Genomic DNA, 17,881 nt, shown 5'->3' on the forward strand with positions numbered 1-17,881 from the left:
CTCAGAATTAACAATTATTACCTCGGCGGAGGTGTATATCCGATTCCACTCAGCAGGTAACGGGCGGGGCCAACCCTCCAGCAACCGCGGGTCACTTGGGTCGAAAATCCTAGGCGGTTGTGACGGAATCTATAAGCTTTACAATTTGATCACGGATGGGCTTAGCTGGCTGGGAATAATAGAGTTAGTTTACTTGAGTACCACCTGGCTTGGTTCGAGGCGACGCCCTGTTATTGAGACGAATCAATGCTGTTGGAGGCGCGTCAATGGATCGTTTCTGTGTGATTGCTTTTGCGTGCGTTCATTCCGAACGTGGCAAAGGCGTAGGAAAAGCAATAGGATAATGCGCGTCTTGGAAAGGAGTCTTCATGGTGCGTGGTGGGGGTCTATATCGGGGACAGTCCAAACATACAGGGGGCCAATTTGGGGAATGGCTTGCGAATCTGGGGTTCGAAGCGTCAATGATAGCGCCACAGTCAACTGTGAGTCTGCTAGCAAAATGCGCTGGGGACAATGTTGTCATTGTTGCTTATACAAGAGCCTGCTTGCTGGCTGCTTCTCAGCTTGCGGATGATAGGATGTCTTCTCGATCCCACGACAGCTCCATTTCGGCGTTGCAACAGCAATGGTACCGGTAATTGCTCAATGTTCGATGGCGACATGACGGTACTGTCATTTCCAAGGCAAGGTTCCAAGGCTGTGTCAGCGTGTTTGGATGAAGTCGAAACCGAATCTCGGAATTGTGGCTGTTGATGTTTGATGCACGAGACAGTTTCGAGGCGGAAGCTTGGCGGAGTGAATGTACCTGTAACCAGGCCTGACGGAAGGAGGAAGGTACACTAGACCAGACTAGAAGGGAAGTAGCGAGCCCTGGGAGCGTGGCACGTGAGACTAACATTAAGCTAGTTCCCCTGCCGTTCCTTCTTTGAGAGTGGAAATTGTGGGGTTGCATACCCAGTGGGGACTAGCGCGACCTCGTTTTCTCCCCTGGCTGCCCTGTTCCTGTTCCTGTGCCTGGCCTAAGTTAGTCTGAACCGCAGCAACGCATGTCAAAGCGGGGCTGATGGATGCTCCCCTCAGACCTTAGGCCTATTTTTACTTGCTGCTACAAGGCACATAGCAGAGGTTGGACAGGGAACTTATCGTAGCGTATCATCAAATGAACAAGGGATAGCTATTTACTTCGTCAGGTCTTTAAAAGGAATACGATCAATCGATTGACGCAGTGTTCAGTAATTTCCCGCCGCTTGCTGTAAGAAAAACGGTATTGCACCGATTGCAAACGTTGCATCATCATCGGAGCGCCCGCCGTTAGAACGTTGCAAGGTTCAAAGCTAAAAAGACCCAAGTCCAGCGCCCGTCAGCGACTCATGGTGCATTTCAAGCCCCTTTCCTGCATGAAACGTCAATCAGCCGTGAGACTCAAGCCCAACTCAGCTACTCAATGCCATGCTGGGATGTTTACAAAAAATCTACTCGATTTGGTACCCACGATGATGATTTGCGTTAATGATCTCAGATTGTCGGCCTCCAATTGTCATCATTGTGCCCGATCTTCTCATGCTTCCATGCTTCCCCGCGTTCCGGGGACAGGAATGAAATCTTCAGACGATCTACGGCTGGATGGCATTGGCATTGCGATCATATTCTTGTGAAACGCAAGTTGGCTAACTTGAACTCTCCGTAGACATAGAAAGTCTAGAACAGAGGTATGTGATGATCCAGAAACTGGATTCGCGCGGTTTTGCGGGCGGAGGAACAGAAGCCAAAGACATGTGGCATCTGCCTTGCTGTCAAAGGTTAATGAAATGTGCCCGTCTGCAGAGTTTGCTTCATCGTCATCGGTAGAAGCACCCTTGATGATGAAGGGAGCCGCGCTGACCATGGGGATTTCGGTCTGCCCGGGTTTGTTAGCCGAATGACAGACAGATTGCTCTCTGCCCACACTTAGCACAGACGAATTGTGGGTGAGTAGAGGGGCGAAAGAAAGACTCCCTCTGGCACTTGCTCACCATCATCACGACTCCTGCTCCTGTCCCCCCTTTCGTAGCTTTGTCCGGTCGCTCGTACGCCCAGGCGCACTCCATTCGGGCGACCCCACTTCTAAAACGCTCCTAATCCGATGTTACCCCTTGACTTGAACCTGGACGGTCACCCCTCCATCAAGCTGTCCCACCACAAAGGCGGTGGCTGCCCTTTGCCCAGTGAGGAACCGTTGCCCCTCTCCCTCAGGAACGACCCCTGCAGCATTCTCAAACACCACGGCCTCTTTGCTGGTAGCCTGCCTCAAGCGAGTCAAGCCTCCACCGCTCGCTGGGGCGATCCGTTTTGTTCCATCGTTTCCAACTCTCCGTGTTGCCTCTCTGTTGTTTCTGTATTTGTGTTTGGCACAGACGGCATCTGGGTAGGTAGGCACGGTAGGCAAGAGCAGAACCTTCCAAGCACTGCAGGTGTAGATTAAGGTAGGTAGGTCGACTGTTTCGAACTCCGTTAGTTCTAATGGGGTAAGTTGCAGGTAGCCATTTGTAATTTAGGATATTGTAGCAACGACTTGCTCAGTAAAATGTACCTGAGATGCTTCACCGTTCTTTGACACCTGGCACCAAGGTAAACACCGCCTCCGCTACCAAGATAAGTTGACAAGTACGCTTCACATCACTTCATTGGACTTGACTTCACCTAATTGCGCGACCAAGAAACGGAGAAGAACACTTTTGCTCGCGCCGCCGCTCTGTCATCGACTTGATGCTCTTTTATCTCTCGTGGTCAGTGTTAGTCCTGTCAAAATGATCTGTATGATAGAAGCGTGATGTCAATCAGCGAAGTAGATGGATGGGTATAATGCAACTACCTACAGTAGGTACTCATCCTGGGCCTTTCCACCGCCTCTATCATTAGCTAGAACTTCGGGATAGGACGATACTAACGAGCTACGCTCCGGAAAAGCCCACACACCCCATCCACCCATCCACGGGATGCCTCATGCAGTGCACAACCTTGACATACTACCCTCCATCCCTCCTTGATGAATGATGATAATGGCATGAAGGGCCTGTCTGGACCTCTAGAGTCTATGACGGGTCAATCAATTATCCTCCCCCCTCCCCCCACTCACTCGTCTACCTGTGCGATGCCCATCACCTCTTGTCCGTCATGTTTGGTGGCTGCAGCTCCGTAGACAGCCAGTTGCTGGTATCAAGTAGGTAGTCTACAGCTCGGTTCTCCTCTTATTAATCACACCCGTTCCCATCCTGCCATCAACCGACAGCTGCTTATGTCGGCAAGGATTCCTCTTCTCCTCCGTCTTCTGCATCCACTCATTGTCCCTCAGCGAACCCACCGCTCGAGACAACGACACCGATATCAAGCCTACCTAGGTACCTTGCGAATCACCATCGATACGGTTGAGATCCCGTCCACCAACAGACGGTCACCGAAGCTGATCAGTTCCGTCCATTGTGTGCTCTGTTTCTCCTCTGGCCGATTGCTGCGACCTTTTGCTCCACTTGAGTGGCCACAGGGAGAAGGCGGCTCAAACCTGCAATTCATCACACCCTATCAGCTCGGGCTTTTGCGCTGAAGTCCACAATCGACAGTCGACTGGCCAGGGGACAGCCAGGGACCTTGCACAGGTGCAGCAAGCAGAGTACAAGGGGCCGCCCGCACCCTTCACCCTTCACCCTTTTCACCCTCACCCTCACCCTCACGCAGACGCTTCTCTCAAAATCTGAGACACCACCAGAAAATTCGCCCTGCTCCTGGGGTTTCCCTGATCCTGACCCAAGTGGCTGCCAGCATCCATCCCCATCCGTCGTGGTCTGCGCTACGCTTCTTCAGTCGCCCAAGAGCCAAGAGACCCACGGTGTTCCCAGTCACGTCCGCACTAACTAGGTACCTAGGTACATTACAGTCTACCCTGCCTTGCCTTAGGTAGTCATTAGTGCCCTCCCCTCCCAGAATACGTTGGTCTTGTCACTTCAGTTCTATACCAAACCTACCTTATCCACCGTCGTCTTCCCGCCTGCCCGCCCGCCCACTCCGTGCAACACCCTCCAAAACCAAAACCACAACATTCCTCACTCTGTCCGTTGGGCCGTCAGAGTCAGAGTCAGAGTCAGAGAGCAATCGGAGCACGACCAAAGGGGCATCGCAAAGCATCGCAATCGCATCGCCTTGTCTCGCAATTCCGTTGTGCGACTTGTACATCCCACGCTCCCCCTCCACTCCCTCGGCGCAAAGGTACAGTCACTCGTGCCGTGTCTTGCTTTGTGTGGCGCTCGCTGGCCGACATTTCACTTCCTGCCGCCGAGGCACCCCTTTGAGACCCTTATCGACAGCCTTTCTTCCTTTTTTCCCCCCTCGCTCGCTCACTCACCCGCACCACCAGTGAGGCACGTCGTGCGACCTGAGACGACTGAAAGAAACGAATTCGCCATTCGACCCGCCGTCAATCGAGTCCCGACGCCGTGGTATATACTAGACCTCGATATCCCCTTGTTGCAGGTGGTGGTGTGTTATCGACCCTGCAAGGCGCCTCGAAGCAGCCATCGCGACCCGAGCGCTTTACTACTCAACGTAATCATCTACCAAAAGAGACAAGCGCCTTAGACTCGATCGAACTCGACGATACGCTGTCTCGACAGCGTCTTAGGCTGTAGCCTTGCCTTCTTCGACGCTGCATCTGGTCTCTTCAACATGTCGGTCATGTTACAGACGCCTTCTCGAGCTTCAACCGCCTCCTCATCATCTTTCCAACCTCTCTCTCGACAGAACACCATGTCTTCCTACGATGGCTCGCGGTCCGCCCGCCAGTCCAAGCGGTACTCCATGTCGGCGTTGTACATGTCCATGTCCGCCCAGGAGACTGATTTGGAGATTGAAGACGATCTTGCCAAAGGTATGGCTGTCTTGGTGAAAATGAGACTGTGACATACGAATGCTGATTGCTTTGCAGCGCAAAAGATACTACGTGATCTGAAATCGAAAATCTCCTCTCAGTCTAAAAAGAACTTCGTCCTCGAAAAGGATGTGCGATATCTAGATTCCCGAATTGCCCTATTGATCCAGAATCGCATGGCCCTGGAAGAAGTGCGTCTCTTTACAGCTGATAAATGATTGGGTTACTAACCAATTCTCAGCAAAATGAAGTTGCCAGCCACCTCGAAGATGCCACCGAAATGCAGGAGGGCGTATTCCCTAACGACGACAAAACCCAAAAATATGGAAACTTGCTGTTTCTACTTCAGTCTGAACCCAGACATATCGCGCACTTGTGTAGACTGGTATCAATGGCCGAGATTGACTCGCTGTTGCAGACAGTCATGTTCACCATTTATGGAAACCAGTACGAGAGCCGTGAAGAACATCTCCTGCTGACCATGTTTCAGGTACGCTTGTTGCATCTTACATGAACGATAATTGGCTAATAAATATGCTTGCAGTCTGTTCTCACCTATCAATTTGACAATACCCCTGAATACTCTTCCCTTCTTCGCGCAAACACCCCAGTATCCCGAATGATGACCACATACACGAGAAGAGGTCCTGGCCAAAGTTTTCTGAAGTCGGTCCTCGCCGATAGGATCAACGGATTGATCGAGCTTCATGATCTTGACTTGGAAATCAACCCCCTGAAGGTGTACGAGCGCATGATCGAGCAAATCGAACAAGATACTGGTAGCCTCCCCGCGTCTCTTCCTAAGGGGATCACCGCGGAGCAGGCAGCAGAGAACCCCCAGGTTCAAGCCATCATTGAGCCTCGCTTGACGATGCTGACGGAGATCGCCAATGGGTTTCTCACAACTATTATTGATGGATTGGAGGAAGCACCATATGGCATCAGGTGGATCTGCAAGCAGATTCGAAGCCTCACAAAGAGGAAGTACCCGGACGCCAATGATCAGGCTATCTGCACCCTCATCGGAGGTTTCTTCTTCCTGCGCTTCATCAACCCCGCAATCGTAACACCCAAGTCCTATATGCTCATCGACGGCACCCCTGCAGAGCGGCCGAGGAGAACCCTGACGCTGATCGCGAAGATGTTGCAAAATCTCGCCAACAAGCCATCATATGCAAAGGAGCCATATATGGCCAAACTGCAGCCCTTCATTCAGTCGAATAAGGATCGTGTCAACAAGTTCATGCTTGATCTATGTGAGGTCCAAGATTTCTATGAGAGCTTGGAGATGGACAACTATGTCGCTCTCTCGAAGAAGGATCTCGAGCTCTCTATCACTCTTAATGAAATCTACGCCATGCACTCCCTTATTGACAAACATGGCGGAGAACTCTGCAAGGACGATAACTCTCATCTCGCCATCATCATGTCCGAACTGGGACCTTCGCCTGCACAAGTACCGCGAAAAGAGAACAGAGTTATTAACTTGCCTCTTTTCAGTCGGTGGGAGACTGCAATTGATGACCTGACAGCAGCTCTTGATATCACTCAGGAAGAGGTGTATTTCATGGAGGCGAAGTCTATCTTCGTGCAGATCATGCGATCTATCCCGCAGAACACGTCGGTGGCGCGAAGACCGCTTCGTCTGGAGCGTATTGCAGATGCAGCAGCCACATCCCGAAATGATGCGGTTATGGTCCGCAAAGGTATTCGAGCGATGGAGCTGTTAAGCCAACTGCAAGAGCTGAGAGTGATTGATAAGTCCGACCAGTTCAGCTTGTTGCGTGATGAAGTGGAGCAGGAGTTGCAACATCTCGGCTCTCTGAAGGAGGGTGTAATTTCAGAGACCTCGAAGCTCGAGGAAGTGTACAAGACCATCCGAGACCATAACACATATCTGGTTGGCCAGTTGGAGACGTACAAGAGTTACCTCCACAACGTGCGGAGCCAGAGCGAGGGCACTCGACGTAAACAGCAGAAGCAACAGGTGCTCGGTCCATACAAGTTTACTCACCAGCAGCTGGAGAAGGAAGGTGTCATTCAGAAGAGCAACGTGCCCGACAACCGAAGGGCCAATATCTACTTCAACTTCACTAGCCCTCTTCCTGGTACCTTTGTTATTTCCCTGCACTACAAGGGTGAGTACTGCAGATATCCTATGAAACCTTGAAAACCGAGTAGCTGAGCTAATGTCTTGACAGGACGGAACCGTGGCCTCTTGGAGCTTGATCTCAAGCTTGATGACTTACTCGAGATGCAAAAAGACAATCAAGACGACCTTGACTTGGAATACGTCCAGTTCAACGTCACAAAGGTTTTGGCTCTCCTCAACAAGCGTTTTGCGCGGAAGAAGGGGTGGTAATCTCCCAGGAGATTTTCCTTTTCGAGATTCATCACCATCATGACAAACCGAGGTCAAACTCGGACGGCTGGAGTTCTGGAGCTAGTTTTGTCGTCGACCTTGATACCACTGTCATTTTTAGGCCACCTCATCTTACATTCCTCGATCATCAATCACACTCGATTCATTCCTCTAGATCAACACGCTGCTAGGCATAATCTTGTCTGGTCGTCATCGGATCATCCATCAAGCGACATCTTGCATCCAACACCCCTTGATCTTCCTGTCTCGTTGCCCATCTGTCATTGTAAAGACTTTTACGCCTGCAAACATCGTTTTGAAGAACCAAGGGGCGCACAGTCATATTTGCACCTGGGTCTTTATCCATCCTACCAGATAAGGGATTGGCGCTTCTCTGTATCATGCGCTCCCTGATTGTCGACTTACATTGCTCACACCGGAGGAAATCTAGCGATGACAATCAGGGGTTTATATATATTTAATTTAGTCTGGGGAGAAGCCTAGGACACCGAGACGATGCAAGTGGCGGAAACCTTTTGTTTTTTGCTTGCACTCGCGTTTCTCCGCTGGGAATTGGGAATCTGGGCGGGCGGTAGCTGTTTTGTGTTCGGCTGGTCCGGCGGCGTGGCTCCTTCTCTTTCCTGTTTCTTTGTTGTTTGGGCGGGATTGGAGGACTTTGCAGAGCGGCGGGCATGTAGGTATGAATGAGCTCAGCTTGGCTTAGCTCCTACCTGCCGATGGCGGCGACCGCTGCTGATGGATTGGGTTCTTTTCCATGGAGGATATCAGATGGGCGGGTTGTCTTTTAAATTTTCTTGGGGAGAGAAGAAGCGGGAGGTGCTTCTTGAGAGCATGCCGTTCATGATATAGATGAGTCTAGGATTATCAATCCAAATATTTTCGTTTCCTGTCAACAGTTTGTTCGCTGTAATGAAGTGTGTATCCTAGTATCTAAGATGCTCATGTGCGAATTGCGGCAAGGACTGGATTATAAGGCATCCGTTGCACTTGTTATCTTTTGGTGTCTTCCTTCCCTTGGTTGCCCTAGACTAAGTAGACTTGAGTGCTATACGGAGTATAAGCTTCACTTCGAACATGGCCGGGAAGATGGGGGGAAAAAAGAGCTCGAGCCACTGTCGAAGTTCAGAATTCCGACATCTTGTTCTCAATTCTGTGGTATCTTGAACCATTCTCTACGCATCGCAAATCCATGAAGCTCAACCATGATATGGCATTCCCAATGCTGGCCACATAGCCTGAAGATGTCTGCGCCCGAACTCCCTTTGATGCATCGCCTCGTAAAAACAGACACCTCTCTCCTACCTGCCCCTCCACTTCTCTCTCCAGCCGCCCTTCTCGAACAACCAGAGAGCTTCGATGGCATACGCCCTGCTCCCCCGATGGCCGACTCCCTCAGGCACGTCAGCCGCCTCAAGCAGGCTGTCCACGACGCGGTTCTCCTGGGCCGTCCGCCACACGCCCATCGCCAGCTCGCTGTCGCCGGCGCCCCACTCGCCACTGCCCAGGCGGTACAGGATGCGCCCGAGCGCCTGGAAGGCGACGCAGCGCTGCGACGGGACGGCGCTGCGCGCCAGCCGGGCCAGCTCGGGGACGGTGTAGCCGGCGGCCTCGGGGGCCTCGCCGTGGTGGTGCAGGCCCTTGGACACGGGGACCGCGCGCGACGCGCGCGGCGACAGCAGGCGGCCGCGGAAGTCGAAGCGCAGCGCCGACACGGGCAGCGCGGCCTGGCCCGGGTAGTAGGGCGACTCGCGGTCGGCGGCCGAGTTGGGCGTCGGGATCGGCGCCATCCAGGCGAGCTTGCTCGGGTCCGCGGGCAGGCTGGGGAAGAACTTCTTGTGCAGCGTCTCGAGGAAGTCCGGGTCGGAAGGGTCGAGGTCGGGGAGCTGCTTGGGCTGGGGGAAGTGTGTCGTGTTGGTCGTCGTGGTGTCTATGTCGGCTGGTGGCGGTTCGGAGGGAGAGAAGAGGTTTGAGGGCGGTTCGGGCGGGGCGGCATCTTCGTCGAACGTGACTTTCTTGGCTGTCTTTGGCTTCTGCTCCGTTTTGACCTGCGGCTCAGTCTCCGTTTGAGTGTCTTCACCAGCGCTGCTTGATGTTTCTTTGACGTTTTCTGCCCCAACGCTCGGTAGGTCATCTTGTACTGCTGGGGTCGAGCTGCTCGATGTGGGCAGGTCGAAAGGAGATGGGCCGTTTGACTCGTCGAGGTTGGCTCTTTTGAGAAGCATCTGCAACAGAGACGGATCTAGCCCTTCGAATACTTCTTTACGCGCTTCTGCAATTTGTTCTGGAGACATGGCCGCTAGCACCTGTCTGTTCTCGCGATCTATCCTTTCCCGCTCTTCCCCCTCAGATTTGGCGGCTGGGACATTTCTTGTAGACAGGCCAGACGGCTGAGGACGATCGATCAAGACGGTCGGCACATCGCTGGTGGAGTTTTGGGCGTCTCGTTTCTGCTTGAATGCAGAGACTCTTGTCCGCTTCTTGTGTTCGGGGAAGCCGGTGGTGGCGGACTTGGGCTGTGGGAAGGTGGGAGGTTTGACGGCGCCGACTTGTTTCTCTTTGACATCATGGATCATTAAGGTGGGATCCATTTTGATCGCAGTCGCACTGCTTGTGAGCAGCCCTTGTGTCAATTATGTCAGTGGGCGCTCGATCTGTAAACCCGTTGTTTGCATGCGGGCACTGCAAGGCTGCAGCTTGGAGGTCTATGTCATAATAGTAGTGGTGGGGGCAGGTTTACTGCTGAAAAATTTGGGGGGTGCAAAAGATCAAGCCACACACCTACGTGCTCCCAGCCCCAGTGTCATTTTGGGTTTAAGGTTGTGGCTTGTCTCCTTCTTCCAAGGAAAGGTTCGGTTGGTTGAAATAGAAATGCCCAACGGGAGGAAGCCACACCAAAACCTGCCCGCATTAGCGCCGATCCCGCCTTCAGAGATACCGCCCGGCGTTGGACCAATGGCCTGAGACATGCGCCAACTCTTGTTTCGATTTGATGAAACGTGAGGCCGCTGAAACCAGAGATTGTGCCGCTCATTCTTGTTGTCCGATGCTGTTCGTATCTGTTGCTGCCTTGGGCAAATGTTCCTCTTGCTGGATGGCTGGTTGTTCTCGGAGATTTAATTACATATCGATAAGCATCATGTGCGTGAGATGCTGACGCGGCGGCGGCTCTGTCCTTGATTGAAATGCTGACGAAGGTGCTATGACAAGCATCGTTCCTACCGCGAAGTCGCCCTTGGATGCCCTACATAAGGTTGACAAGATTGAATGGTTGCAGCCTGCAGAAACACGTTGTTACACTGCCATACAGTCATGCCGCAGCCACTTATTTAATACATCCACCCCTAGCAGAGTAGCAGGTAACATCGCGATGGGAGACCACGAGGAGGTGAGCAACAAGCCGATCTTGCATATTTTGAGTCTCTGCAGTATAATGATCATCTTTTTCTTGTCTCAAAATTTTTTGACGCGACAGCTGCATCCGCCTGGGTTATCGTGGAAAGCCATGTGTGATGTGGCCCTGTCACAACCACAACCGGCTGGGCGGCGGGACGAAATGTCTCCCCCAAAGAGAAAAGCTGGGGCCACCCACTTTTTTGGAAACCTTGCAGCGCTTCGCATCCCGGGCGCTTCTGTCGCCTAAACGGACCCACCCTGCCGGTCGGCGAGTTACGTAGTACGAAGAGGGAGGTACCTGACAGGGGGGGGCTCTGCAACAGCCGCCTCTCTCTTCTCTCTTCACCTTCCATGGACTTGGCCTTTCCCCGCGAGTGACACAGCGACTACCAAGGTACGCCCCGGCGGCTTTTCCTGGGATCGCGCCGCACGCACCACCACCATCATCACCACCACGCATTTGTCGGCAACCTGAAGCGCAACGCATTCATTGGATCCTGGATCCTCTCTCCATCCGTCATGTGGTGTTTTGGAGTACCTAGTGTTTCTCCAGTTCTCTTTAGGTAGGTACCTACCTACCTACCTGCCTAGCTACATGGCCTAGCACTCTGCAGCCTGTGCGGTGGCAGGCAGGGGAAGCTTCCCTATGGCGTGCCGTCGGCTGTGGGACACAGAGAGAGAAGGAGGCTGATGATGGATGACTTGCCTCTTTCCGGTTCACACTCACTCATCATCATTCATCCCATGTGGTTTCTGGGCGCACAGCACTGCACATCGGCGCCTTCTGCCCAGACCGATCGCGCGCGCGCGCATTGCTTTCAGTCGTGGGTTGTGGGTTGTGGGTCGTGGTTTGCGAGATTGCCGTCTAAGCATCTGCTTGAGGTTCTTCCTCACATCCATGAGCCGAGCCATTCCCATCACCATCACCATTACCATCACCTGGACTGGACTGGACTGGGAGTGGTGGTGCCCCAGTTGAGTTCCTCCTGCTGACCCTGGGCTGGGCGTTTCTGCCATCTCCGTTTTCCCCCTTTGGTGGTTTGGTCTTTGTCTGTGCCCATTCGCATCCGTCGCCCGTCTCCCATCGCCCATCATCTCCCATTCGACTCCCGATGTTCCCATGCCCATCCAGCCATGCCCCATGCCCCATGTTCGTATCGACTGGGAGTGGTGAGCTGTTGATTCCGACTTGTCCATCCCTCGCATTCCCTCTTTCGGCGGTTTTGGGTTCCATCCCATGCCATCCCATGCCATCCATTCCCTTTCTCTTGCCCCCATCGCCGGCGGTCGGTTCCACGTCGCGGATGCCTTGACTCCTTGACTCCATGACTCCCTGACTCCCTCCACGGACCATTTGTCAAGTGAGGTGAGGTGAGGTGAATGTGAAGTGACTGATCCGATGCTCCTCCATTCCCATTCCCATTCCCTATTCCCTTTCCCTTTCCCTCCTTCTCGCACCGCACACGCCCCCCCCAAGCCCAGCCCAGCCGAGCCCGTTCTCTCCCCATTTCCCATCTCCCACCGCCATGCTGGTCTAGCTTGGTGTTTTAATTCGCCTTTTTAATAATAAAATTCGTCTGTCTCTATCCCCGAGGGTGGTCGTGGCCCCGATTTTCCCATCCCATTCAAATGTCCCAAAAAAAATAAATGTTCCCTGGTAGCGTAGCCATCCCCAATCTCGCCGCATTCCCACCTCGCACTCCAAAATTTCCTCTCCTTCTCCCACTTCTCTCACCCAACGTCCCGCCAGCCATTTCATGGTGTTGATGCCATTTCCATCCACCAACACCCGCGCGCCCATCGATCACCGTCTAAAAAGTCGACCATCGTATTCAGCAAAGTCTATTGAATTGATTCGTACTACTTGAACGTGCACTCCGCCCCGTTTCACCCCCGTTTTCCCGACTGTCAGCTTCCGCTGCACCAAAGACGGAACACGTTGGGTCTTTCTCTGAGGTTATTCACAGACACCAACTCTGCTTAGCCAAGCCCAGCCCAGCTAGGCCCAGCTCCTCCTCGAGTCACGTTACACCACCAACCATTTGCATCGGGCCTTACCTCGCCTTGCTGGCAGCAGCCCCAACTCGCTGCCAATTGGCTGCCAATTCAATCATCGCCAAATTGATTGCAGCCCCCCACGAAGACACACCGAGGAGTTGTTGCAGAGCAAATTCCATTTGCGACTCTAATGAATGCAATTTTGTGTCTATTGTTAGAAAAGTCTCCTTTTGTCTTCCAAGAAGCCCTGGGGTTTAGAGGTTGGGATTAAGTTTTCTTTCAACAACCGCCACGTGCACCTAATTCCAACGACACCTGTCTGGCGCGGAGGACCGCTCAATGGCGTCTGGTAATAGAGGGGGAGGCGATGTTGAAATGCGCAATTACAGCTCATCTCCTACATCATTGTCGTCCCCACCGTCTGGTTCCATCTCAGACCCAGGCTCGCCGTCACGTCTGCAACAGGGGCGTGCAAACATTGAAATGGACGAGATAGTCGTCGACACAGCTTCAGGACCCAGATTCGGCGTAATGCAGCCCCCACGCCCCCAGCCCGAGGTGCAATTAACTGCAGCTGGTCTTCCTCGAAAGAAGCCTGGCCGCAAGCCCGGCTCTGTTGTCAAGCCCAAGATCGCAGCAGATGGAAGCACCGAACCCAAGACGCGAAAGCCCCGCAAACCAAGGGATCCAAACGCGCCGCCTATTCAACGCAAGAGGAAGAACCCTCCTGCCACAGATGCACCCGCAACAGATGCACCCGCAACAGATGCACCCGCAACAGATGCACCCGCAGCAGATGCGGATCAAAGGTCCGCATCCGGCAGTGCACCGGCCAGACAGCCCAAGATCACAGAACTCGCATCAATGCGTATGGACGTGGATTCGCGATCTCCTTCAGCTGCCACCCAGGAACCTCTCACGCAAAAGGTGGTGAAGCGGGAGGCTATTCCCGAGTCCATGAGGAGCTTGCTGAACCGAGACCCATCACCACCCCCGCCCCCCGTTGCACCTGTCCGCCCCGGCGGCATGGCTTTCGACCCCGTCAGATCTTCCAGCTATGATCCGGTTAGAGAGACGATGCTCACTCGAGATCCATATGGTACCGCGGGTTTGGGCTCACCGCGTGGCCCCACCCAAATGACCAATCGCGCAAGCGCATCACCGTCTATCTCAAGTCTGGTAGACCCCGTCCCATCCAATATGGTTTCCCCTCCCTCTTCTCACCAGACTTTCCACAATTCAAACCAATCACGATTCCATGAATCCGGTTCTTTGCCGCCATCTCCATCAAACGCAGTCCGCAGCGCACCACCAGCTGCGCCTGCGTCAAAACCTTCGCCAGAAGCTAAGAAACCAGCAGCTGCTCCCAGTGTGCCTTCTGTTGCAAAGATTGCAGAGCCTCTGAAGCCTAGCAATCCCACCCTCTCGGGCTTGGCCAACCCCCAAGTGGCCTCTTCTGCCCCAAGCAAGAAGGTCACATCCATGCAACAACAAGACCGAAAGGAGAAGAAGGCCAGCTCGGCATCTTCTTCACCCAAGATGAACGGCCTCAAGAGCGGCTTGTCAGACGTGCCTGACCTCGTGGCACCGGGGTCAGAGCGATCCATACTGGACTTCGGCAAAGTCAAACCGGGCGATGAATCAAGCACGCCTTCTATTGTACTACACATTCCTCTGAATGGCGAAACTAATAAGTACGTCAACTTCATGCGACTGGCTGAAGAGCAGTATGGCTGGGACGCACTGCACCCCCGATTGGCTGCACACCGGGAGCGCAAGGCGCGAATTGCCGCGGCTTCAGCGGCTCTTGAGAAGCAAGGCTCTGGTAGAGAGTCGGGCGACGAAATGTCCGTGGATCTCCAATCAGACGGCGAAGGCAGCAACGTCGAGATGGGCGGCATGGGCAACGGCGGGACTAGTGGTCCGGACGGCGCCCCTGCTAAGCCTGCGCGTAAGAAGCGGAATTTCAAGGAGGATGAGTATGACAAGGACGATGACTTTGTTGACGACTCTGAGATGCTCTGGGAGGAGCAGGCTGCAGCGAGTAGGGATGGTTTCTTCGTGTACAGTGGCCCATTGGTGCCTGAGGTGGAGAAACCGACCACTGGGTATGCTCAATCCGTTTCCTTGTTACATGATATTCACTATTTGCTAACATCTGGCAGTCATGATGGCCCTCCTAAGCGTGGTCGTGGAGGCCGAGGACGTGGAAGCCGTGGAGGCAGAGGTGGACTGTCCCGCGATGCATCTGCTGCCGCTGCCACTGGCGAGGGAGGCGAACCAGTTGTCAAGCGTCGTGGAGGCGGACCGGGCTCGCGAGGAGGATCCGTCGCCAGAAAGCCGCGCATCACCAAGCTTGAGAAGGCGCAGATGGCCAGCGAAAAGGCTGAGCGTGAGAAGCTCGCCTCAATGTCCGGCAAAAACGGCAGCAGTTACAGTCTCCTCCAGGGTGGCTCGAGCCCATCATCATTTGCTGCTGGGATGGTTGTCGACCGATAAATATCGATTACTGAGTCGACATAAGTATCGACTACACTTTTTACATGATAAACTGTACCACCATTGTTGCCTTATGATGCGATTCTATCTGGCCAGAGAAGGCCTACCTGGCAACCACAACACAGACGGGATCATGATGGGGCGTTTTCCTGAGGCAGGCGTTTTTGAGAGGCGAAAATTGCATGATTGCGCATACAGACCCAGTTCAACCAGAAAACGCGTTTGCGGCTTGGTTTGAATTTCAACTGGCAGAAAGGCAAATGGCGTTTTTCCGGCAAGATGACCTTGATTTGTTTTCTCTGTTTTTGTTTCTTTCTAGAAAGGGTTTATGGTTGGAGCCACCAGGGGGGTGCCTCCGTGATGCCACGCGCTCAAGGAGGAAAAGTTCAGGGGTGGTTTGCTCCGACGAAGCTAGCTCTTGTGGGAACTTGTATGTAGCTCTCTCCTTACTTATGAGGCTTGAGCACCACAATGTGAAAACCCTGAAATATTATCTGTTGTCATGGGCTGTTGTGACTTCTGTGATGACGAGTCATTTGTTATATTGTGAAGCATCCATGCTGCAAACATGATCCTCTTATTCTAGGTGGTCGTGACTAACAAAGTCAAATATGAAGTCCCAGAGACTATCCTCTAAGACTTCTCAACGTTCTACAAAAATTTCACTTGACTTATACATTTATATAGATTAAATAGTGAACTAATACATCAGCGACAGCCTAGATAGGGGCGTCTGTCCTCCTAATGCACCACCACCCCTCGCATCGCGCACGGACCATCTGGTCTGCTGATCCCAACCAGGATCCTGCGCCCGCATTCAGCGATCCTGCCACCGCAGGCACGGCACTTCGCGTCGCAAAGCAGCCAGCACACACACACGCGACGAGAGCCCATCTACACAGACCTAGATGCGCCAGTGCCTGTCTGCCCCTACCCAGCACATCAGACAATTGCATTGTCCTCTGTTCACCCGATCCTTTGTTCTTTTCGGGCTCTGTCTTTCACATTTCGGACTCGCGCCCCGTAGTGTTCCCCCGCCCCCGGCCCCGGCCCCCCCATCATCAATGGCGCCGAACCCGCAGGCCCTCGAGGACGGGCTCGTGGCCGCCGTCCGCGAGCTCTTCAGCGGGCCCGACCGCGAGCAGCTGTCGGTCAACACGGTGCGGCGGCGCGTCGAGGACAGGTTCGGGCTGGAGGAGGGCTTCTTCGCCGGCGCGGAGTGGAAGGCCAAGAGCAAGTCGGTCATCAAGGATGCGGTGGTACGTGCGCGCGCCTTTACATCTTTTACACTTGAGTTCTTGCGCGACCCTCTTGGGAGGGCTGTTGACATCTTTCAACAATGCTAATTTTAGAGCGTTTGTCTGGTTTAGGATCAGATGCTCGCGTCCGAACAGGCTGATGCGCCGCCCAAGTCCTCTCAACCGGCCGCGCCGGCCGCCGCCGCCCCTGCTAAGAACAATGGCGTGAAGCGCGCTGCGGCCTCAGAGAAGGAGGAGCAGGAGCAGGAGCAGGAGAAACCGCCCGTCAAGAAGAGACGCAAGTCCGAGTCGCCGGCCGAGTCTGAGTTGAGCGAGCTCAGCGAGGAGGAAGAGGAGGATGCTCCCAGGAAGAAGAAGAAGAACCTGGTGCAGCGCAACCGCAGGAGCAAGGCCGCCGACTCGGACGACGAGGCTCCTCCTAAGCGCAAGAGCGCGCCCAAGAAGGCAGTCGCCAAAGATAGTGACGGGGACGACGAGCCGGAGGACTCTATCACAGTTGAAAAGCCAAAGCCCAAGCCTAAGCCCAAGCCGAAACCGAAAGCAAAGCCTGCGCCTGCGAAAAAGAAGAAGAAGGTTGACTCCGATGAAGAGTCATCGTTGAGTGATCTCCAAGACAGTGAGGAGGATGAAGCAGAGGCGACGGCAGCAGACAGTGAGAGTGAAATGTCCGAGGTGATTGATGAAGAGCCGCCGAAGCGCAAGCGAAAGTCGAAAGAGCCGGCAACCAAACGTGCGCCCAAGGCGAAGGCTGCTGCGACCAAGTCATCTGCGGATGTATCACCGGATGAAGCTGAAGTCAAGAAGCTTCAAGGCCAGCTAGTTAAGTGCGGCGTCAGGAAAATCTGGGGCATTGAACTCAAGCAGTATGGAGACGATGTCAAGGCCAAGATCCGCCATCTCAAAGACATGCTGAAAGACATCGGCATGGACGGCCGTTTCTCCGATGCAAGAGCTCGAGAGATCAAAGAGCGTAGGGAGCTCGAGGCTGATCTCGAGGCCGTGAAGGAGATGGACCGGAACTGGGGTGCTGGGAGCGGGAGAGCATCTCGTAGTCGAGCCCCGAAATCGTTCAAGGAACTTAGTGATGACGAGGATGAGGTGGAGGGCAAAGAGGCCGAGAACGGCCACAAAGACAGCGACGAGGATGAGAGTGATGCCGATGCACAGCCGTTTGCTCGGTCGAAGGGCAGGGCGAGAGCAGATTTAGCGTTTTTGGGCGACGACGACGAAAGCGACTCTGACTAGGGGTCTGTCAAGCTTTGCAGTTCTGGCCAGGAAGGCATACATTAATTTTCGCTCCATGTAAATCTGTGTGTAGTAGTACAACTAATGTACAAGTCCGACTGTATCATTTTGCTGCATTCATTCTCTGCGCTATCAGACTGAACACCGCAACGGAACCCATGAAGAGCACAACATTATAAAACTGAAACATCAGTCTGTGGGCATGAG

The 17,881-nt window shown here is 53.7% G+C and overlaps 4 protein-coding genes across 4 annotated transcripts; 3 read left to right on the forward strand and 1 right to left on the reverse strand.

Moving 5' to 3' along the window:
• Positions 1-4,776: 4,776 nt before the first annotated feature.
• Positions 4,777-7,259, forward strand: UCRPA7_7132 (putative gtpase-activating protein; the record flags this gene model as incomplete). Its single annotated transcript, XM_007919666.1, has 6 exons — positions 4,777-4,897; positions 4,955-5,088; positions 5,139-5,387; positions 5,442-6,325; positions 6,398-7,035; positions 7,099-7,259. 6 exons carry the CDS (start codon positions 4,777-4,779, stop codon positions 7,257-7,259), a joined length of 2,187 nt encoding a protein of 728 aa, XP_007917857.1.
• A 1,319-nt stretch (positions 7,260-8,578) lies between these two features.
• On the reverse strand, positions 8,579-9,868 carry UCRPA7_7133 (putative transcription factor protein; the record flags this gene model as incomplete). Its single annotated transcript, XM_007919667.1, has 1 exon — positions 8,579-9,868. The coding sequence occupies one exon, from the start codon at positions 9,866-9,868 to the stop codon at positions 8,579-8,581; it is 1,290 nt and encodes a 429-aa protein (XP_007917858.1).
• Positions 9,869-13,202: 3,334 nt separating this feature from the next.
• Positions 13,203-15,170, forward strand: UCRPA7_7134 (putative histone promoter control 2 protein; the record flags this gene model as incomplete). Its single annotated transcript, XM_007919668.1, has 3 exons — positions 13,203-13,770; positions 14,032-14,779; positions 14,837-15,170. 3 exons carry the CDS (start codon positions 13,203-13,205, stop codon positions 15,168-15,170), a joined length of 1,650 nt encoding a protein of 549 aa, XP_007917859.1.
• A 1,064-nt stretch (positions 15,171-16,234) lies between these two features.
• Positions 16,235-17,674, forward strand: UCRPA7_7135 (putative transcriptional regulator protein; the record flags this gene model as incomplete). Its single annotated transcript, XM_007919669.1, has 2 exons — positions 16,235-16,429; positions 16,547-17,674. 2 exons carry the CDS (start codon positions 16,235-16,237, stop codon positions 17,672-17,674), a joined length of 1,323 nt encoding a protein of 440 aa, XP_007917860.1.
• Between the last annotated feature and the right edge of the window lie 207 nt (positions 17,675-17,881).

The sequence above is a fragment of the Phaeoacremonium minimum genome, assembly GCF_000392275.1.
Source record: "Phaeoacremonium minimum UCRPA7 unplaced genomic scaffold PA7_03_scaffold_500, whole genome shotgun sequence".
Lineage (NCBI taxonomy): Eukaryota > Fungi > Ascomycota > Sordariomycetes > Togniniales > Togniniaceae > Phaeoacremonium > Phaeoacremonium minimum.